The sequence below is a fragment of the Mixophyes fleayi genome, chromosome 12 (assembly GCF_038048845.1).
Source record: "Mixophyes fleayi isolate aMixFle1 chromosome 12, aMixFle1.hap1, whole genome shotgun sequence".
In the NCBI taxonomy this organism is placed as follows: domain Eukaryota; kingdom Metazoa; phylum Chordata; class Amphibia; order Anura; family Limnodynastidae; genus Mixophyes; species Mixophyes fleayi.
This window is the reverse complement of record NC_134413.1, coordinates 83,915,504-83,936,251: the sequence shown is the minus strand read 5'-3', so window position 1 is coordinate 83,936,251 and position 20,748 is coordinate 83,915,504. Positions and strand designations below refer to the sequence as shown.

The 20,748-nt window shown below is 49.9% G+C and overlaps 1 protein-coding gene across 4 annotated transcripts; it reads left to right on the top strand.

Moving 5' to 3' along the window:
- The first annotated feature begins 249 nt into the window (after positions 1-249).
- Positions 250-20,464, top strand: ZNF687 (zinc finger protein 687). Of its 4 annotated transcripts, XM_075192307.1 has the most exons (9): positions 255-429; positions 9,273-11,491; positions 13,592-13,770; positions 13,848-14,024; positions 14,101-14,278; positions 14,361-14,687; positions 14,777-14,889; positions 14,999-15,137; positions 18,894-20,464. In XM_075192307.1, exons 2-9 carry the CDS (start codon positions 9,293-9,295, stop codon positions 19,329-19,331), a joined length of 3,750 nt encoding a protein of 1,249 aa, XP_075048408.1. In that variant the 5' UTR covers positions 255-429; positions 9,273-9,292; the 3' UTR covers positions 19,332-20,464. The 4 variants fall into 4 exon arrangements, with proteins under 4 accessions (XP_075048405.1, XP_075048408.1, XP_075048406.1 ...); XM_075192304.1 differs by having other exon boundaries at positions 250-429; positions 13,592-14,278; XM_075192305.1 differs by lacking the exon at positions 255-429 and adding an exon at positions 7,787-8,287 and having other exon boundaries at positions 13,592-14,278.
- The last annotated feature ends 284 nt before the right edge of the window (positions 20,465-20,748 follow it).

Sequence of the window (20,748 nt, the reverse complement as noted above, 5' to 3'; positions counted from 1 at the left end):
GAGAGGGAAGAAAAATTCCAGAGTCACGCGGTTTCTGTGGGCGGAGTTATACAGAAGAAGAAGTTCAAGATTGACGTCAGTAACAGCCAATGAGCGAAAGACATGCAGCGTCCAGCCAATCAAGGTGGGGGAAAAGGTGGGCGGGCCAGCGCTTCCACGGAGGCACAGGAGGCGGGACCAGGCGATGATTGACAGAGGATTGGCCTATGGCGTCGAGGCGCTTGGCTGTTGGAGGCGGTCTTGTCACTGAGTGACGATGGTGTCAGCTAATGGCGGCGCGGAGTGTCCGGGGGCGGGGACTGAGAGGTGGCGGCTGGTGACTGGAGGTCGGGAAAGCAGGAAGCGGAGAGTGGAGTCGGGAGTTCGGTGTAACCGCAGTGTCCGGAACCGAGCGACACGGGAACCGCCAGCCACACCCCGGGTCCTGAGGTAAGCGGGGGAGGAGCCTGGTGCTGAGCGACCCCTGTGTGGGGGAGGAGCCTGGTACTGAGCGTCCCTCAAGGGAGGAGCCTGCTACTGAGCGACCCCCTGCGTGGGGGAGGAGCCTGGTACTGAGCGACCCCCTCAGGAGAGGAGCCTGGTACTGAGCGACCCCTGGGTGGGGGAGGAGCCTGGTACTGAGCGACCCCCTCAGGGGAGGAGCCTGGTACTGAGCGACCCCTGGGTGGGGGAGGAGCCTGGTACTGAGCGTCCCCTCAGGAGAGGAGCCTGGTACTGAGAGACCCCTGGGTGGGGGAGGGGGTTCTTAGAGCAGTGGTACCTCAGGGGAGGAGTCTGGTGATGTGGGGGATGGATATTAGATGTGTTGTCCCTCAGGGGAGGAGCCTGATACTGTGCAACATTGGTTTGTGGGGGAGGGGTTATTTGATGTAAGGTCCCTCAGGGGAAGAGCCTGGTACTGATTGACACCAGTGTGTGTAGTGGGCGGGGGGGGGTTATTAGGTTAGAGGTTCCTCAGGGAAAGAGCTGTGTGGGAGGTTATTAGAGGAGGGATCCCTCAGGGGAGAAGCCTGGTACTGGGTGACATCTGTGGGGGTGGGTTATTATACGTGAGGTCCCCCAGGTGAGGAGCCTTATATTGTGCAACACCTGTGTGTGGGGGTATGGATAGATTTTTAGATGTGAGGTAACTTGTGGAGGAGCCTTGTACTGAGTGACAGCTGTGGAGCAGGGTTATTAGGGAAGGGTCTCAAGGAGGAGCTTGGTATTGAGTGACACCTGTGTGAGAGGAGGTTATTAGAGGAGAGGTCCCTCAGGGGAGAAGCTTGTTACTGGGTGACATCTGTGGGGGTGGGTTATTAGATGTGAGGTCCCTCAGGGGAGGAGCCGGGTACTGAGTGACACCTGTGGGAGGGGGGGGTTATTATATTAGAGGTTCCTCAGGGAAGGAGCCGCATAGTGAGTGACACCTGTGGGGAGGGTTATCAGAGGAGAGGTCCCTCAGGGGAGAAGCTTGTTACTGGGTGACATCTGTGGGGGTGGGTTATTAGATGTGAGGTCCCTCAGAGGAGGAGTCTGGTACTGAGTGACACTGTGGGGGAGGGTTATTAGATGAGAGGTCACTCAGGGAAGGAGCCTGGTACTAAGTGACACCTGTGGGGGAGAGTTATTAGAGAAGGGTCCCTCAGGGGAGGAGCCTTTTACTGAGTTACACCTGTAGGGGATGGTTATCAGAGGATATGTCCCTCAGGGGAGGAGCCTGGTACTGAGTGACATTGTGAGGGAGGGTTATCAGAGGAGAGGTCCCTCAGGGGAGGAGCCTGGTACTGTGGGGGATAGATAGTAGATATGAGGTTCCGCAGGGGAGGAGCTTGATACTGTGTAACACCTGAGGAGCCGGGTACTATATGACAACTGTGGGGGGGGGGGGAGTTATTATATTAGAGGTTCCTCAAGGAAGAAGCAGCATAGTGAGTGACACCTGTGGGGGAGGGTTGTCAGAGGAGAGGTCCCTCAGGGGAGTAGCCTGGTACTGAGTGACTGGTACTGAGTTATTAGAGAAGGGTCTCAAGGAGGAGCTTGGTATTGAGTGACACCTGTGTGGGAGGAGGTTATTAGAGGAGGTATCCCTCAGGGGAGAAGCCTGGTACTGGGTGACATCTGTGGGGGTGGGTTATTAGATGTGTGGTCCCTCGGGGGAGGAGTCTGGTACTGAGTGACACCTGTATGGGAGATGGTTATTAGAGGAGGGATCTCTCAGGGGAGGAGCCTGGCACTGTGTGACATGTGTGGGTGGGGTTATTAGAGCGGAAGTCCCTCATGGGAGGAGTCTGGTACTGAGAGACACCCGTGGGGGAGGGTTATTAGATTAGAAGTCCATTTGGGAAGGAGTTTGGTTCTGAGTGACACCTGTATTTAGATTAGGAGTAGTAGGAACGTTGCATTATATGAAAGTTGGGGTGAAGGGTTATTGTAGGGTGGCTCCTCTGGGGTGTAGGATGACATTGGATGACCGTCACAGGGGGCTGGTATAAGAGGAGGTATTATGAGATGGGAGGAGCCTGAGCAGTAGTGATAATAGATTATATTTTCAGGGTACCATCCAATGCTTTAGCATGTTTTATTAAGGGCATGTGTTCTGTGTACTAGGGCTCATACATACCTGTGCCGTGATGGCTGGTGATTACACCCTGATTCTGTCAGAATACATGAGTACATTGTGTAGTAGTATGTTATTTAGCCCAAGCATGCTAATGGATGGAGTCTAAGCCACAATCTTCTGTGAGCTGATCATACCGAGCCTATCAGTAGCTGTAGTCCTGCAAACCTGCACCCCTGGGTGCTACAAGTGCCTGTACAGTAAGTGTAAGTTATGTATCAGCCGGACTGTGCAAGAGCTTATATTAAACCCTTAGTGCAGAGAGACCTGTACTTGATGATATGGTGCACAGCTATTCCCAGCTTGGCCGTCCATTGTACTATGGTGACTTGTTCTTAGTTCTATATTGTTGTATCATTTGTTTGGTCTGTTTACCGGGTGTTGTTATTGGTGTCTGGGAATATTGTGTAAGTAACTGTCCTTCCTGGGTTAGGGCTTAGGGTGTACAAGGTCAGAGAGCTTTGTTACTGGAGTCCTTGTCCTCCTGTCTTATCTACAGTACACAATGTCCTTCTATACATACATCCATATCCTTCTGTACATCTCCAGACTGATGGTCCCTCACCGCTCTGTACTGAGGCCTGTGCCACCAGGGTTAGACTGCAGGGACAGAGAGCTGATTGGTGGGGAGGGGGCCTCAGCTAAAAATGAAACACAATTAAAGTCCTGCACTAGGGGGATTGTCCAAAGGTGGATCAAACTCTTTAATTCTGCTCAATGATAGGTGGGAGCTGGAGCCGTTTGACCATTGTTGTGCCTGTAATGCTGATTTCCGTGTGAATGATGGATATTCTTGTTGTAACTGGATGGATATTACAGTGTCCGTGTACACAAACATGTGCTGCCATGTATGGACTGATTGGGTGCCTGCTATGGACACGTATATATATCAGAAGTACGGATCAAAATCTTACCTTAATGTACATTGTAATCACAAATATCTATCTATAGATATATATATATATACCGATCAGCCACAATATTGTACCCACTGACAGTGAGGTGAATAACACTGATTATCTGGTTACTCCGGCACCTGTCAGGGGTGGGATATATTAGGCAGTAACTGAACAGTCAGTTCTTGAAGTTGATGTGTTGGAAGCAGGAAAAATGGGCAACGTGAGGATCTGAGCGACTGTGACAAGGGGCAAATAGTGATGACTGGGTCAGAGCATCTCCAACACGGCCGGTCTTGTGGGGTGTTCCCGGTATGCAGGGGTTAGTACCTACCTAAAGTGGACCAAGGAAGGACAACCGGTGACAGGGTGACGGGTGCACAAGGCTCATTGATCCGCCTGGGGAGTGAAGACTAGGACGTCTGGTCCAATCCTACAGAAGAGCTGCTGTAAAGTTACTGCCGGCTATGATAGAAATGTGTCAGATCACACAGAGCTCCGCAGGTTGCTGTGTATGGGGCTGCGGAGCCGCAGAACGGTCAGAGTGACCATCCTGACCCCTGTACACTGCAGAAAGTGCCTACAATGGGCACATGAGTACCAGAACTGGACCATGGAGCAATGGAAGAAGGTGGCCTGGTCTGATGAATCACATTTCCTTTTACATCATGTGGACGGCTGAGTGTGTGTACGTCATTTACCTGGGGAAGAGACAGCACCAGGATGCACTATGGGAAGAAGGCAGCTGGCGGAGGCAGTGTGATGCTCTGGGCAATGTTCGTGTCCTGGCATTCATGTGGATGTTACTCTGACACGTACCACCTACATAAACATTGCTGCAGACCAAGTACACCCTTCATGGCAGCGGTATTCCCTGATGGCAGTGCCCTCTTTCAGCAGGATAATGCCCCTGTCACACTGCAGGAATTGTTCAGGAAGGGTTTGAGGAAGATGATTTTCTGCATAATCCACACTGCACATATCCTGTCCAATGTTGTCTCTGTAGTAACTCCTGTTATAACGCTGCCATCAGGATATCAGTTTGCACTTTGCAGGTTTTCACCTGAAAATGTCCACGTAGGGGATAGTGAGATAGTGATGCCTCACTTCCTCTATCGCCGCCTCCCCTCTCTCTTCATTCACCTGGTGTTCTCCTAATAACACTGCTCGGATTCTATTACTCATCACAGTGAGGGGACATTGGGGTGGTCTGTATCATTACACTGGAGAATGGCCTCCCGGAGACGGCAGACATATATATATATATATATATATATATATATATATATATGCCTGGGTACTCCTCTCTCTCTTTTGCCCCCCACATTCACTCCCTTGCCCAAGCCTGTCGCTTCCAACTACGCAACATCGCCCGCATCCGTCCTTTTCTCTCTCAGGATGCCACCAAATCTATCATCTCCCGCCTTAATTATTGTAACCTCCTCCTCACTGGCCTCCCCCACTCCCGTCTCTCCCCCCTCCGCTCTATACTCAATGCGGCCGCAAGACTCATCTTCCTCTCACGCCGCTCCTCCTTGGCCTCCCCTCTCTGCCTGGCCTTACACTGGCTCCCCTTCCCATACAGAATCCTTTTCAAACTCCTCACCACCACTTACAAGGCTCTCTCCAACTCTACTGCCCCTTATATCTCTAGCCTCCTCTCCATCCACACTCCTGCCCGCTCCCTGCGCTCGGCCAATGATCGCCGCCTCTCCTCCACTCTTATCACCTCTTCCCACTCCAGAATCCAAGACTTTTCCCGTGCAGCCCCCCTTCTCTGGAACGACCTCCCTCGTTCCATCCGTCTCTCTCCTACTCTGTGCTCCTTCAAACGTGCACTCAAAACTCACCTCTTCCTCAAAGCCTACCAACCATCTACTTAACCCCCATCTCCTCCCTTTGCTCGTCCTCCCTTCTCTCCTCTTGCCTCAACTGGCTCCTCTTGTGCCTGGTCTGTTTACCCTCCCTTAGGATGTAAGCTCGTATGAGCAGGGCCCCCTCCCCTCCTGTCTCCCTACCTGTTCTTCCGCTCCGTCTTTACTGCATATGACTGGCCGGAGTTTCTGAAGTATTGGTACTTTTTGTTCATGGTTCTGTATGGTTTCACCCTGTATAGTCTACTGTTAGTACTGTGTGCGGCGCTGCGGATACCTTGTGGCGCCTAACAAATAAATGATAATAATATATATATATATATATCCATCTGACAAACAACGTCCATCAGTCATTAGTGTTCTGGATCTTTATCAGTTTTTCCTAATACATGTAAAATTAGGATTTTCTTTTTTTTAAATAATATAGATATAGTTTTCCTAGAGACTGACTCCTATCTATAGCAGGGTCATTACATCCTGGTACAACTGTGAATGCAGCTCTGCACAGTACAGTATACAGTTATGTGATTGTAGGGGGGTAATGGTAATACTTTTACAATTGCCAATGATTAAAGTACAAGTAAATGTTCCTTTCCATATTGAAATATATGATTTAACGTAGACTTTACTATATCCCTAAACTAAGTCTGCCCAGCGCCCTATCTTATATGAGCTCACTTAGGAGGGTGGTGCCCCTCTATCTATCTCTGGGTTTGGGGTTGTAGTGATCTAGGTGACAGACAGTAAATGGGTGATGTTGCCGTCTTCCCAGCATGCAGTGCACAGTGTGTTATTGATGGGTGACTGGTTCCTTGGTGAGAGGTCAGCGCTGTATAATGTTTATCTGGGTAGTGTACACGTATGTGACACACGTGTTTTAGGCCTCATACTCATTGGCGTAATGTAGGTCTGACACCGGAAACCATTGTTCCTCAGTAACGGCACTAACCAGCGCACTCTGGAGTTGCAGTACGCACTTTGTTCTATTCAGTGCGGTTACCGTTGGTAAAGACATTGGGGAAGTTTAGAGCTTGCTACAAATAAACGGATGGCACGCACGTGCGTCACATGTAGCATCATTTATTTATTTATATGGCGCCAACATATTCCGTAGCGCTTTACAATTGGGGACGAATACAGTAAGAAACAAACTGGGTAAAACAGACTAAGAGGTGAGAGGACCCTGCTCACAAGCTTACAATCTATGGGACAATGGGAGTTTGATACATGAGGTTACATTTTGCATTTCGGCCCAGCCAGACTGCAAAGGTAAAAGTGACTCATAAGCTAAATGATCCCGTCACACAACAATGTTGTTCAAGGGGTAGTTGTCTTGTGTGAAATTGTGTAACGGGTGGTAATAGGGTAATGAAGTGAAGTTAAGAGGGTGGTTGGGGAATATTATAAGCTTGTCTGAAGAGGTAGGTTTTCAGAGAACGCTTGAAAGTTTGTAGACCAGAGGAGAGTCTTATTGTGCGAGGGAGAGAATTCCATAGAGTGAGTGCAGCCCGAAAAAAGTCCTGTAACCGGGAATGGGAGGATGTAATGAGTGTGGATGAGAGACGCAGATCTTGTGTAGAACGGAGTTGCCGAGTTGGGAGATATTTTGAGACAAGAGAGGAGATGTATGTTGGTGCAGCTTTGTTGATGGCCTTGTAGGTTAGTAAAAGTATTTTATTATTAGATTCGGTAGAAGACAGACAGCCAGTGTAGAGACATACAGAGTGATTAAACAGAGGAATAACGATTTGCAAGGAAAATCAATCTTGCAGCTGCGTGCAAAATAGATTGTAGGGGTTTGAGTCTGTTTTTGGGAAGACCAGTAAGGAGAGAATTGCAATAGTCAATGCGGGAGATGATAAGTGCACGAATTAAGGTTTTTGCAGTGTCTTGTGTGAGATATGTGCGAATTCTGGAAATGTTCCTTAGATGTATGTAACATGATTTAGATATAGAGTCAATGTGGGAAACAAAGGATAGGTGTGAGTCAAGGATTACACCTAGGCAGCGAGCTTGTGGGGGGGGATTTATGGTCATGTTATCAACATGCTTGTATCTATACTAGCATTAAATAACACACACACAGGGCAAGTGGGTACGGAGCCTTAGTGTGGGGAGTGGTATCCTTATATGACCACAGACAAGGATATTAGGGGGGGGGGGGTGGTATCAGGATAAAACAATGCTCCCCCAGTAATTCTCTTGTGTACCAGTCTTTGCTGGTAGGTGTTTATTACTATATTACTTCCTGCTGGTCACTCTCTTTCTTTCCCCCACACCCCCCCACGGTGATTTGGGAGGGGCTGCTGTGTGTTTGGGAAGGGCAGGTGATTACAGAGTGGAATTTTCCACCCCACTTGCTGATTGCAGGCTGTAACCACAGATCACCTTGCTCAACCTGTGCAGTCAGCCCTGCTCCTTCGCGTAGGTCCCTGTCTGCAAACACAGCCTGCGATTCCACCTGGTCTCCAGCAGCTGTGGAGTTAAAAGTTGACTGCATGCCCCAGTTCCCAGAACGCACTGCAGGAGCAGAATGTTTTGCTGCGGGCCGCCCTGACCCCGTGATGTCACAGTCACGTGACGTTGGCTGCTGTGTAACCAGGCCCTTCTCTGCAGGCTCCTTTGCATGAAACCTGAGCAGTTCCTGGTACATTCAGGTCAGCAAGCGACACCCTCCAGGCTAGTCAGGGCCTACTGATCAGGCCCACAGCCCTGGCTGACAGGGGGCCTCTGATGAAACCATTGCACAGGGCTGAGTAGGGCCTTCAGATCTGTAAGACTTCCTGTGAGAGTTGTCAGTGTTGCCTGAAGCCAGCTGTACTCTTCCCGGAGAGACAACATCCTGAGACGTGGGGGGATCACTGCTGTCACAGGACCTGACTCAGACAATGCAGGGCTGAGATCACTGCAGGAGGAGTGTAAGCTGGACATTTCTATTTTATACACACACACACACACCGCAGCTCCCTGTCCCTGTGTCACCTCCTGTAAGATGTGGGCCATGCCACCGTTCTCAGAGGAGAGGGGGGGAGGGGGTAGTGTAGGGGTTAATCTGCCCCTCTCCTGTGTTTGCGCTGCCTCCTCTGCGGGGATGTTGTTCTGTAAATAGAGGGCGTTTCATAACTTTTACACACTTATACGTGAACATCTGTGTCCCTTGTAGGATTACCAAGAATCCTCTGTGCTATTTGTAGCCTTACAATACAAAGTATAAGTGCCCGTCAGCGCTCTATTCAGAAACCGTCCAATGCCATTCTTGGGGACTCGATGCCACGCTCCCTGTCCTCCACCAGCCATGGCTAGACGTTGCTGGTGGTGCCCTGTTTGGGTGGCATTGTCCCCCACACAGGCCATGTGATCCCCCCTCCCCTGCTTCCAGTGTGGCCTCTTGACATTTACAGGACAATGCAGCGTCTGTCCCCTGCCAGGAATGCAGCACTCAGACATGGAGACAGGAGTTGGGAGATCCTGTTGCAGATGGTAGAGGTGGGAGGGGGGGGGGGTTGTAGATCTCTAGATGACATCAACAATTCTGTGTAATCAGCCATGCAGCAGGAATCCGGCCTAGCCAGAGAGGATGGAGTCTGCCTGCTTTACTTGCCCACAGTGGCTGGGTAGGAGGTAACGAGATGTGCTGTACATTACAGCTTGGCGATTTCAGTTACAGGGCGATTTCTTAACTCTTCCAGTACCAGCTGGCCACAAGAACTCATGGAGTAAGACTACCAAGTCCAGGGTGTGGTGCCGCCTCTATCTGATGTGGCTTCTGCAATGTATAATTTGTGTGTTGGTTTTGTTTACCTCTGCATCCTGACCTCAGTGTGTTTTTTGTAGGAAGATGGGATGATGTTCTGGACCTGGCCCTTGTTACGTATTACTAACATTCTGCGTATTCTCTCCTAGGCCCGTCTGTGTAATCCACCATGGGCGACGTGAAGACCCCTGACTTCGAAGATCTCCTAGCTGCATTCGATATTCCAGACATGGATGCAAATGAGGCCATCCATTCTGGGCCGGAAGACGGCGAGGGCCAGGGGAAGACGTCACCGGGAGACGCAGTGAGCCCAGAGCACGGTCTTCCACACGCGGACATCACCACTGTTAGTGTCATAGTCAAGAACACGGTATGCCCCGAACAGGTGGATTTATTGGACATTCACGGAAAAGACATGCAGAGTCTTGGTTCTCGGCTCCTTCAAAACGGTTTCAACAGCCCAGAGGTCTCGCGATCATCTGCAACCATCCCTGCAGCTTCTAATGGCGGTGAGAGCTGGACAGTCAGGGCAAAGGGGAGTAAACCCATAGACCTCTTCACTGATTTTACTGCAGTGGATAATCCCATTGACAGCCACGTGTCTGATTTGATTGACAGGCCACGAGATATTAAACCAAAGGAGAGCCCAATTTTTGAGTCCCCTGACCCAGTTCTCTGTCCTTCCGGCGATTCCACCATGGAAAACAGCCACAATCTGACGAGGGTCATTCCTCAAGGCTTCGGCATTGGTAAGATCACTGCGGCTGGTGGAGCTTTGGGACTGTGTCTAGGAACACAGTCCATCAAGAAGGAACCTGAGGAAGTAAGTCCCAGGAGCCCGCCAGCACTAAGAGACAGTTCATTAGAAGAGTTAAAAAGTGTTTCTGTTCAATACCCTACAAGTGAACCTCCAATTCCTTCTTGGACCAGCACAGAAAAGAAACAAGAGAATGTTCCTAACAACCTCAGTGTAAAAATGAGTCCTCCAAATAATCCAGAGGATACAACTCTCAAGGCGTCTACAGAACCCGAGCCCGTTGTGGAGTTATCTGACATCCCAAAGGAGTCCAAAACAAGCCCTGCAACTGAAGTACCTGGCGTTAAGGAGGAGCCTTGCTGGAGTCCTAGAAGTTTGTCCAGTGATATAGAGGAGGAAGAGGGTATTAGCTCCCCATCCTCAAACTCCTCAAGACCACTCAAAGTCCGTATCAAAACCATTAAGACACAGTCGGGCAGCATAACACGGACTGTTACCAGAGTCTCCTCCGATTCAGATACTGTCACTTCTGTTCAGATGTCAGAGGAGTCTCCACAGCCTCCAGTTTCTGAAACTAGCCAGGAGAATATCGTAGACCCAAAACAAGATGCTAAAGTACTGTCTCCAAAGGAGAAAAGTGATGTTCCCAGCCCCTCCAAAGTAGAGGGGACTCAGGTGGTCAAACTCCCGCTGGGCAATGGAGTGAAGCTTCAGGCTTCCATACTTCCTGTCTCCACCATTCAGAATGCCAGCAGTGTGATGCTAATGGCCGCCAGCGTGGCACAGCAGAAGGCAGTGGTCATGCCACCCAAGTCCAATAAAATCATAGCCAAGAACATCATTCATTTGGTACAGCAGCCGCTGTCCACTACTGCCACCCTCGCCAACGTAAACCTGGCCAGCCAGGTGTCCAGCAGCTCTACTATCACCACTACAGCTAGCCCACAACGCAATGCTACGGTAGTGATGGTCCAGTCCCAAAAGCCGACGCCAACCGTAGCCGGCACAGTCATCTCCCGTACACAGTCCAGTCTGGTGGAGACTTTTAACAAAATCCTCAATAGCAAGAACTTACTTCCCACGTACAAACCAAACCTGACCCCACCGGCAGAGTCCAGCCTCAGCTTTCCTCAGTTTGGCTTCCGCTGCTTGGAATGTGGGGACTCTTTTGCCTTGGAGAAAAGTTTGGCCAGGCACTATGACCGACGGAGTATGAGGATTGAGGTGACTTGCAACCACTGCACAAAACGCCTGGTTTTCTTCAACAAGTGCAGCCTGCTTCTGCACGCCCGCAAACACAAGGACAACGGTCTGGTAATGCAGTGCTCGCATCTGGTCATGAGGCCGATCGCTTTGGAGCAGATGATTGGACAGCCGGATGTGACACCGCTGGTGTCTGTTGCTGTTCTAACCCCAGGAAACGCTTCCACTCCTGCAGCAGCTCAGGAGAGCGCGGCTACGGCCAGCCCAACCAGTGACTCCGCCATCCTCCCCGATCAGTCCACCTACTGCACCTTCCGGTGTCTGGAGTGTAAGGAGCAGTGTAAGAACAAGGCCGGGCTGGCTCTTCACTTCCAGCAGACGGTAGCACCTGCAGCCATTGGAAGCACGGTACGTGGGCATAGACATAGGGGTGGTAATATCATGACAGAGTTACTATACTGATTGGGGGCATATTATGACTCTGGGACTATACTGATTGGGGGCATATTATGACTCTGGGACTATACTGATTGGGGGCATATTATGACTCGAGGACTATACTGATTGGGGGCATATTATGACTCTGGGACTATACTGATTGGGGGTATATTATGACTCTGGGACTATACTGATTGGGGGCATATTATGACTCTGGGACTATACTGATTGGGGGCATATTATGACTCTGGGACTATACTGATTGGGGGCATATTATGACTCGAGGACTATACTGATTGGGGGTATATTATGACTCTGGGACTATACTGATTGAAGGACATATTATGACTCGAGGACTATACTGATTGGGGGTATATTATGACTCTGGGACTATACTGATTGGGGGCATATTATGACTCGAGGACTATACTGATTGGGGGTATATTATGACTCTGGGACTATACTGATTGAAGGACATATTATGACTCAGTTACTATAGTGATTGGGGAAATATTATGAGTTGGGGACTATACAGATGGTGGGGACATATTATGATACGTACATTAGTGATTGGGGGCATATTATGACGCAAGGAATATACTGATTGGGGGCATATTATGACTCGGGGACTATTCTGATTGGGGGCATATTATGACTTGGGGACTATTCTGATTGAGGGCATATTATGACTCGGGCACTATACTGATTGGGGGCATATTATGACTTTGGGACTATACTAATTGGGGGCATATTATGACTCGGGGACTATACTGATTGGGGGCATATTATGACTCGGGGACTATACTGATTGGGGGCATATTATGACTCGGGGACTATTCTGATTGGGGGCATATTATGACTCGGGGACTATACTGATTGAGGGCATATTATGACTCGGGGACTATACTGATTGGGGGCATATTATGACTTGGGGACTATACTGATTGAGGGCATATTATGACCCAAATACTATACTGATTGGGGGCATATTATGACTCTGGGACTATACTGATTGGGGCATATTATGACTCGGGGACTATACTGATTGGGGGCATATTATGACTCGGGGACTGTACTGATTGGGGGTATATTATGACTCTGGGACTATACTGATTGGGGGCATATTATGACTCTGGGACTATACTGATTGGGGGTATATTATGACTCTGGGACTATACTGATTGGAGGACATATTATGACTCAGTTACTATAGTGATTGGGGGAATATTATGAGTTGGGGACTATACAGATGGTGGGGACATATTATGATACGTACATTAGTGATTGGGGGCATATTATGACGCAAGGAATATACTGATTGGGGGCATATTATGACTCGGGGACTATACTGATTGGGGGCATATTATGACTCGGGGACTATACTGATTGGGGGCATATTATGACCCGAGGACTATACTGATTGGGGGCATATTATGACTCAGGGACTATTCTGATTGGGGGCATATTATGACTCGGGGACTATACTGATTGAGGGCATATTATGACTCGGGGACTATACTGATTGGGGGCATATTATGACTCGGGGACTATACTGATTGAGGGCATATTATGACCCGAGAACTATACTGATTGGGGGCATATTATGACTCGGGGACTATACTGATTGAGGGCATATTATGACTCGGGGACTATACTGATTGGGGGCATATTGTGACTCGGGGACTATTCTGATTGGGGGCATATTATGACTCGGGACTATTCTGATTGGGGGCATATTATGACTCTGGGACTATACTAATTGGGGGCATATTATGACTCGAGGACTATACTGATTGGGGGCATATTATGACTCGGGGACTATACTGATTGGGGGCATATTATGACCCGAGGACTATACTGATTGGGGGGACATAGTTTGATATGGACAATAGTGTTTAGGGGAATATTATGACTCGGGGAATATATTGATTGGTTGCTATAGTAATGGGAGGCATATTATGATACTGTACTGTACTGTATCATACTGATGGCGGACATTTTATGATACGGACATTAGTGATTGGACATATAGGATAACGGGGTCATTAATGACAGTATTTTGTTTTTTAGGTATGTTCTCTTTGTCCCATGATGATGCCAAACTGGTGTAGTTTTAAAGCCCACCAGCGTATGCACACACAGAGCCCACCCAACGTGTGTCCTGAGTGTGGGGGTAACTTCCGCATAGAAAACTTCAAGACCCACCTGAAGGAGACCTGCCTCCACTTCTCACGCAGGATCGGCTACAGGTACCTGAGCGGCCTCCTCCTTCCTGCGGGCAGCGCCACCTGCTGGTGTAACCGCCTCTCTGTCTCTCCTCCCCCAGGTGTCAGAGCTGTGCCGTCGTCTTCGGAGGAGTCAATTCTATCAAGTCTCACATTCAGTCCTCTCACTGTGAGGTCTTTCACAAGTGCCCCATCTGCCCCATGGCATTCAAATCTGCTCCCAGTGCCCATGCCCACATATACACCCAGCACCCAGGATTCAGCAATCAGCAGGCCAAGTAAGTGGTTTGGGCTGTCGGGATGTCGCACTTTGGGGTTTGTTGCTCTAACAACACATTCTCCATCCCTCCCCAGGATGATCTATAAATGCGCAATGTGCGACACGGTTTTTACCCACAAGCCTTTGCTCTGCTCCCACTTGGATCACTCTCATTTCGACCAGCAGTTGGGGAACCAGAGGGTGAGCGTCTTTAAATGCCCAGACTGCCCTCTCCTCTTCGCCCAGAAGCGCACCATGGTGGAACACTTAAAGGTATACACCCGTCATATGTTCTTATAGCGAGACTGAGTATGACCACCTGTCTGTTATCCCATCCCATGTCCTTGTGTTACAGACCACTCACAACAGTGTGGTGAAGGAGGACCCCCCCCAAACTCCTGAACTTATTACACCCAAGCCGGAGCCCGTGGAGGTCCCAGTCAGCAAACCACCCGAACCAGTCAGCAAACAGCCCGAACCAGAGCCCGAGCCCGAGGTAGAGTCGTCCTCATCTTCAGATCCCCCAAGCTCCCCCGAGGTGAAGAAGAAGGGGAAGACGAAAGACCCCCGCAAGCCGGAGGGGCCGAGGCAGAGGAGCAATTGCTGGACCTGTGGCATCTGCCATTCTTGGTTCCCCGAGAGGGACGAGTACGTGGTACATATGAAGAAGGAGCATGGAAAGGTCAGTAGAATGGGGCAAAAGGGGGCTGGGGCCAATAGATAGGGGTAGAAGGAAAACTATTATCACCTTTTTGTTTGCCTTTTCTTTAGTCTGTGAAGAAGTTTCCGTGCCGACTTTGTGAGCGCTCCTTTTGCTCCGCCCCCAGCCTACGGCGCCACGTCCGAGTCAACCACGAGGGCATTAAGCGGGTGTACCCCTGCCGGTTAGTAGATGTGGATTCTCTGTGGTTTATTTCTGTACTCTCCCAGACGTGCCTACTGGGCAATGTGACTGTACGTTTTAGGGTTCCCTCTGATTGTGCCCTCTCCCAGGTACTGCACGGAGGGAAAACGCACCTTCAGCAGCCGCCTTATCCTGGAGAAACACATCCAGGTCCGACACGGCATCAAAGTCACCGACCAGACCAGGAGCCAGGAGGTCTTGGTGGCTCGGAATGGTGGCAAATCACAGGTACCGTCATTTCATGTGGCCCGGGGCCCATAGGGGCAGGTGAATTGTATATGTGTCAGGATGAGAGAGCTTCAATGTCATTTCACTGATATATTATCAGTAAGAAGTGCATTATTATTTACTGTTTACACAATATTAGTATAATCACTGGCTGTATTACGTACTAGGTTCTAAGAGTCTGATAGACTCACATGTCCATTGTTACTGACCCCACAAAGATGAGATGGTAACACCTAAGGTACATAGATGGCATCTGGCCCGAGCCCGCTCTGTCTCATTTCTGGTGGGAATGTCCCAAAATTAATTCCAGTCCCAGAATCCCCTTCATTCTCCCTCCTCTCACGCCCCTTGCCTGACATGTGTATATACCGTATGTATATTATATATACATATTACCTGCAGTCTCAGCGACATATCCAACCACTGCTTCCACACTGGGCCCCTGTGTGCACGTTTTATACCCAGTCCCCGTTTCAGGAGCTATAAGTCCTCATCATATTCTGCAGGTGACTCCATCCGCCTTTATAACGGTAACCCCGGCTGACACCTGTGGCCCTCATTAGACCTTTTGGGGCCTTGTTGTAGCAGCTATGTTCTTCAGTGCTCTATAGACATGGAGCGAGCACAGCACATTATATATATATATATATATATTATGTATGTGGAATTGTTTATCTGTGAATTAAAACCTAAGTATCTGCCTCTACTTCTCTTCTGTACCCTCCTTTACCCCCCACCCCAAAACCTTTCTATATAACTTACTAAGTGTCAGGGTGGTTTCTCATTGATTGCTATGAACCAATTACCTCTCGGAGTCAGTTTGATGGTGTAAAAGAGATATTGATTGAGACGTTTGGTTACCTCACACGTCAGGTTTGCTGTATAATAACAGTGGTAATATTGATGTATTTCTTACCCCCACATGCAGCCGAGATCCCTCTCTCTGACACCTCACAGTCCCTCCAGTCCTCTTCAATAGATCCAACTAGATTTGAGACTACGGACATTTGAGTCTTCTCTCATCTCTGCGATCTCTTTGACTTCTACAACTGTTCCTTCCACTCTCTGACCACATCTCCTCTCCTTCACTCTGTCCTCCTCCCCCCCAGCCTAAAGCTACTTTCTCTAGGCGCAACCTTGATGCTATTGACCCAACCTCTTTCTCCTCCTCTCTTGAAACTTTCACCTCTTCCCTCCCTGGTCTGCCCTGACCACCCGTCCTCTCTCTACAACCACTCCCTCACTACTGCCCCGGACACTGTCGCCCCGGCCTACTCTATCCGCCAGCGCCGCCTCATTCCCCAACCCTGGCACTCCAAACTCACCCGCATCCTCCAAATGTGCTCTCGCACTGCTGAACGCCTCTGGAGGAAATCTCTTTCCCAGGCCGACTTCCTTCACTTTACATTTATCCTCACCTCCTTCTGCTCCGCCCTCTCTCTGGCTAAACAATCCTTCTTTAAGTCCCTCATTTCTTCTCAGTCCTCCAACCCCCGCCGCCTCTTTGCCACCTTCAGCTTCCTCCTCTCCCCCCCCCCTGTCCCGCCTTCCCTCTCCGCTTCTGACTTCGCCACTTTTTTCTCTTCCACAATTGAGGCCATAAGACTGAACATCTCCTCCCACCCCTCTCCCGCTCCCCTCATCCCTTCTCCCTCCAACAACCAACTCTGGTGCTCCTTCTGCCCCACATCGGGTGAAGAAGTTCGCTCCCTTATTCTTTCCTTTCCACCCTCCACCTGTCCTCTTGATCCCATCCCCTCACCTCCTTCGCGCTCTCTCTCCTACTGCCTGCTTCTTACCTCGCACACCTTTTCAACCTATCACTCTCCTCTGGCGATGTCCCATCCTCATTTAAACACGCTCTTATCTCTCCTATCCTCAAAAAAAAACAATCTTGACCCCACGTCTCTTACTAATTATCGCCCTCTCTCACTTTTCCCCTATACCTCCAAACTACTTGAGCGGATTGTCTGCAGCCGCCTCACTAGACACCTCTCGGACAATTCCCTTATCGACCCTCTCCAATACGGTTACCGCCCCTCCACTCCACTGAAACTGCTCTGGCCAAAGTTACTAATGATCTCCTATTAACCAAATCCAGGGGTCACTACTCCATACTCATCCTCCTCTACCTCTCCGCGGCCTTCGACACCTTGGACCACCCCCTCTTGCTGCAAACTCTCCTCTGTCTTGGCCTCTCTGGATCTGTCCTCGCCTGGTTCACCTCATACCTCACGAACCGCTCCTTCTCTATCTCCATGTCTGGCTCTTCCTACACCCCCTCCCCTCTCCCTATAGGAGTCTCTCAGGGCTCTGTTCTCTGCCCCTTACTCTTTTCCCTCTATACTTCCTCCCTTGGTGCTCTCATCTGCTCCTTCGGTCTTATCACCTTTATGCTGACGACATTCAACTCTACATCTCCTTGCCAGATCTTTCCTCCGCCCTCCTCTGTCGTGTATTCGACTGCCTCTCCGCCATCTCCTCCTGGATGTCCTCACGCTTTCTCAAAATTAACATCTCCAAAACTGAACTCATTGTCTTTCCCCCACCCAGACTCCCATTCCACCATGACCTCTCTACCATTGTTAACAACTCCACTATCTCCTCTGTCACCAACTCCACTGCCTGGGCGTTACCCTCGACTCCTCTCTCTCTCGTGCCCCCCACATTCAATCCCTTGCCCAAGCCTGTCGCTTCCAACTATGCAACATTGCCTGCATTCCTTCCTCTCTCAAGATGCCACCTAAACTATCATCCACGCACTCATCTCCCGTCTCGATTATTGCAACCTCCTCCTTACCGGCATCTCCCACTCCCATCTCGCCCCCCTCCGCTCTATACTCGATGCAGCTGCAAGACTCATCTTCCTTTCTCGACGCTCCTCCTCTGCCTACCCTCTCTGTCTTGCCTTACACTGGCTTCTTTACCCCTACAGAATCCTTTTCAAACTCCTCACCACCACTTACAAGGCTCTCTCTCAGTCTACTGCCCCTTATATCTCTAACCTCTTCTCCATTCACACTCCTGCCCGCTCCCTGCGCTCAGCCAATGATCGCTGCCTCCACTCTGATCACCTCTTCCCACTCCGGAATCCAAGACTTCTCCCGTGCGGCCCCCTTCACTGGAATGACCTCCCTCGCTCCATCCGTCTCTCTCCTAATCTGTGCTCCTTCAAATGGGCACTCAAAACCCACCTGTTCCTCAAAGCCTACCAACCTTCCACCTAACCCCCTCATCTCCTCCGCTTGTTCTCCCCTCTCTCCTCCCAGCCCCCTCTTCTCTCCACCTTGCCTCACCTGGCTCCCTTTGTGCCTGTTCTGTCTACCCTCCTTTAGGATGTAAGCTCACAATAGCTATGCCTGGAGTTTCTGAAGTTTTGGTATTTTTTGTTTATTGTTCAGTAATGTTTCACCCTGTATGGTCTACTGTTTGTGCTGTGTACGGCGCTGCGGAACTCTTGTGGCGCTTAACAAATAAAGGCTGATAATAATAATTTGGCCTCTTCATTGGGTTAGATACCTTTGAACAACCCCTGCTATTCAGCCAGCACCCTGTACCCCCACCCTTTCGGTGCCGGTGCCCCCTGGGGCCTCCAGGATTACCTGCAACTCTGGGTCAAGCTGTCCTGACCGCGTGTGAAGGGGGGATCTGTAGTATATAGATGGGGCTCCATTCCAACCATGTAATTGTATCCACAATGTTTTGCATGTTGTATTTATCTACCACGTAGACTCAGTGTATTAACTCCTCCCACAGGCAGCGTCCAGAAAACGGAAGCTTTCATCCGATGAATCCGGGAGCGACGAGCCGCGGAAGAGTAAGCCAGCCCTGCAGAAACCCAAGCGCTCTTTCCAGTGCCGAGCATGCGGGTACAAGACGGGCAGTCTGGCTGACTTCCGGCAACACATCCCTCAGCACTGCACCGGCGAGAGCTCCCACCAGTGCAAGGAGTGCGGAGTGTGCTTCACGTCACAGGGGTCTCTGAACCGCCACCGCTTCATGACGCACAAAATGAAGGGCGCGGCGGAGGAAGAGCCGGAGGCCGCCCAGAAGACCGAAGAACCCTCCGACGGCAAATTGTGCTGCCAGGTGTGCAACAAGAGCTTCGACAGCCAGCTCAACCTCAACACCCACTTCCGCACACACGGCATGGCCTTCATCAAACAGCGGCAGAGCGGCGGGACGGACAACTGACGGAACTGTCTGTAACCAAACCCCTCAAGTGCCTTATTATGGTGACTAAAATCATCTCTGCCAATCATGTAACACTTTACCTCTCGCTCAACCGGAGGAGAAGTCCCAACTACTGCCCTCCGGACTGGCTGCTTCTCAGTATGACAGTGGCGGAGGGTGTGGGGGCTATGAGGAGGGGTGTAGAGATTAACCACTTACCCCAAGCTCCATGGGGGTACATTTCTTAGAACTATGTAAATACTTTTAATATAAATATATATATATATTTTTCTGCACAGAATTTCTAGACAATTAGTCCAGGTTCACGTCAAGATATCGGTGGCCTCTCTCCCTTTTTATGCTTATTTACTGAAACCAAGGGGGAAGAGAGAACTGTGAAAGTGTAATCTTATTTATATACCGTAGATTGTGTTTCCGTTATGTTCTCTGTGAGAGCTTCAAGGAAGCCATTGCCCTTAGTCCTTCCCCAGCAGGGGGCGTAGCTGCCTCCAACGGTTGTAGGTCTTTCCAATCACAGCCTCGTTGTTCAGAACCATTCCAATGTTTGGGCTGTGTCTGGACGACCCGAGGACGCGGTCTGGAGCTTGCCGATTTGACGGCGACGACCTAGATCCAGTGCACCGAGACATGGAGAAAGGTTTCATAAACGTACAAATATTCTATAGGTGTGTGACGTTCCCCTTCTCGTCCTGCCGATTGTCTTCTCTGCCGCCTCCTTCTGTCCCACCCAGAAGTTAGTCGTTGTCTCCTCTGTGCCTGCACCGTGACGGAGAGCTGATCAGAAGACAAGCGCCAGGATGGTGAAGAGAACACAACCTGGCTTCGTCCCAGGTGATATTATAAGAAGTCTACGGACCCCGCATGGCACGCTGCCACCTCTCCCCAGAGCGTACGGATATGATCTGTACGTCTCTATCACTGTCTGGTGCTGCTCACTTCTATATCGGTGTGGCACACGTTGTGGGACGAGGAGGTCTTCTTCCAGTTTGTGAATACGGTGTGTTTTTCTTTCTGTCATCTCTATGGTTTTCATTGTAAATGTGGTTTGGAGGTTTGATATTAAATACATGAACCTTTTTATATGACCCTGAAGCAATCAAGTGTACAGACAATAAAAGACTGCTTTCCATGTGCCTGTGGGATTGTTGTATCACTGAGCGCTGTATACTGTGCATGGGCTGCTCCTTTATAACGGTGTCACTCAGGATGCGGCAGCGGGAAGAGATAAATCATCCCCTGGATGGCAGACGTTTACCATAGTGAGCACAGGATGTGGGAACGTTTACCATAGTGAGCACAGGATGTGGGAACGTTTACCATAGTGAGCACAGGATGTGGGAACGTTTACCATAGTGAGCACAGGATGTGGGAACGTTTACCATAGTGAGCACAGGATGTGGGAACGTTTACCATAGTG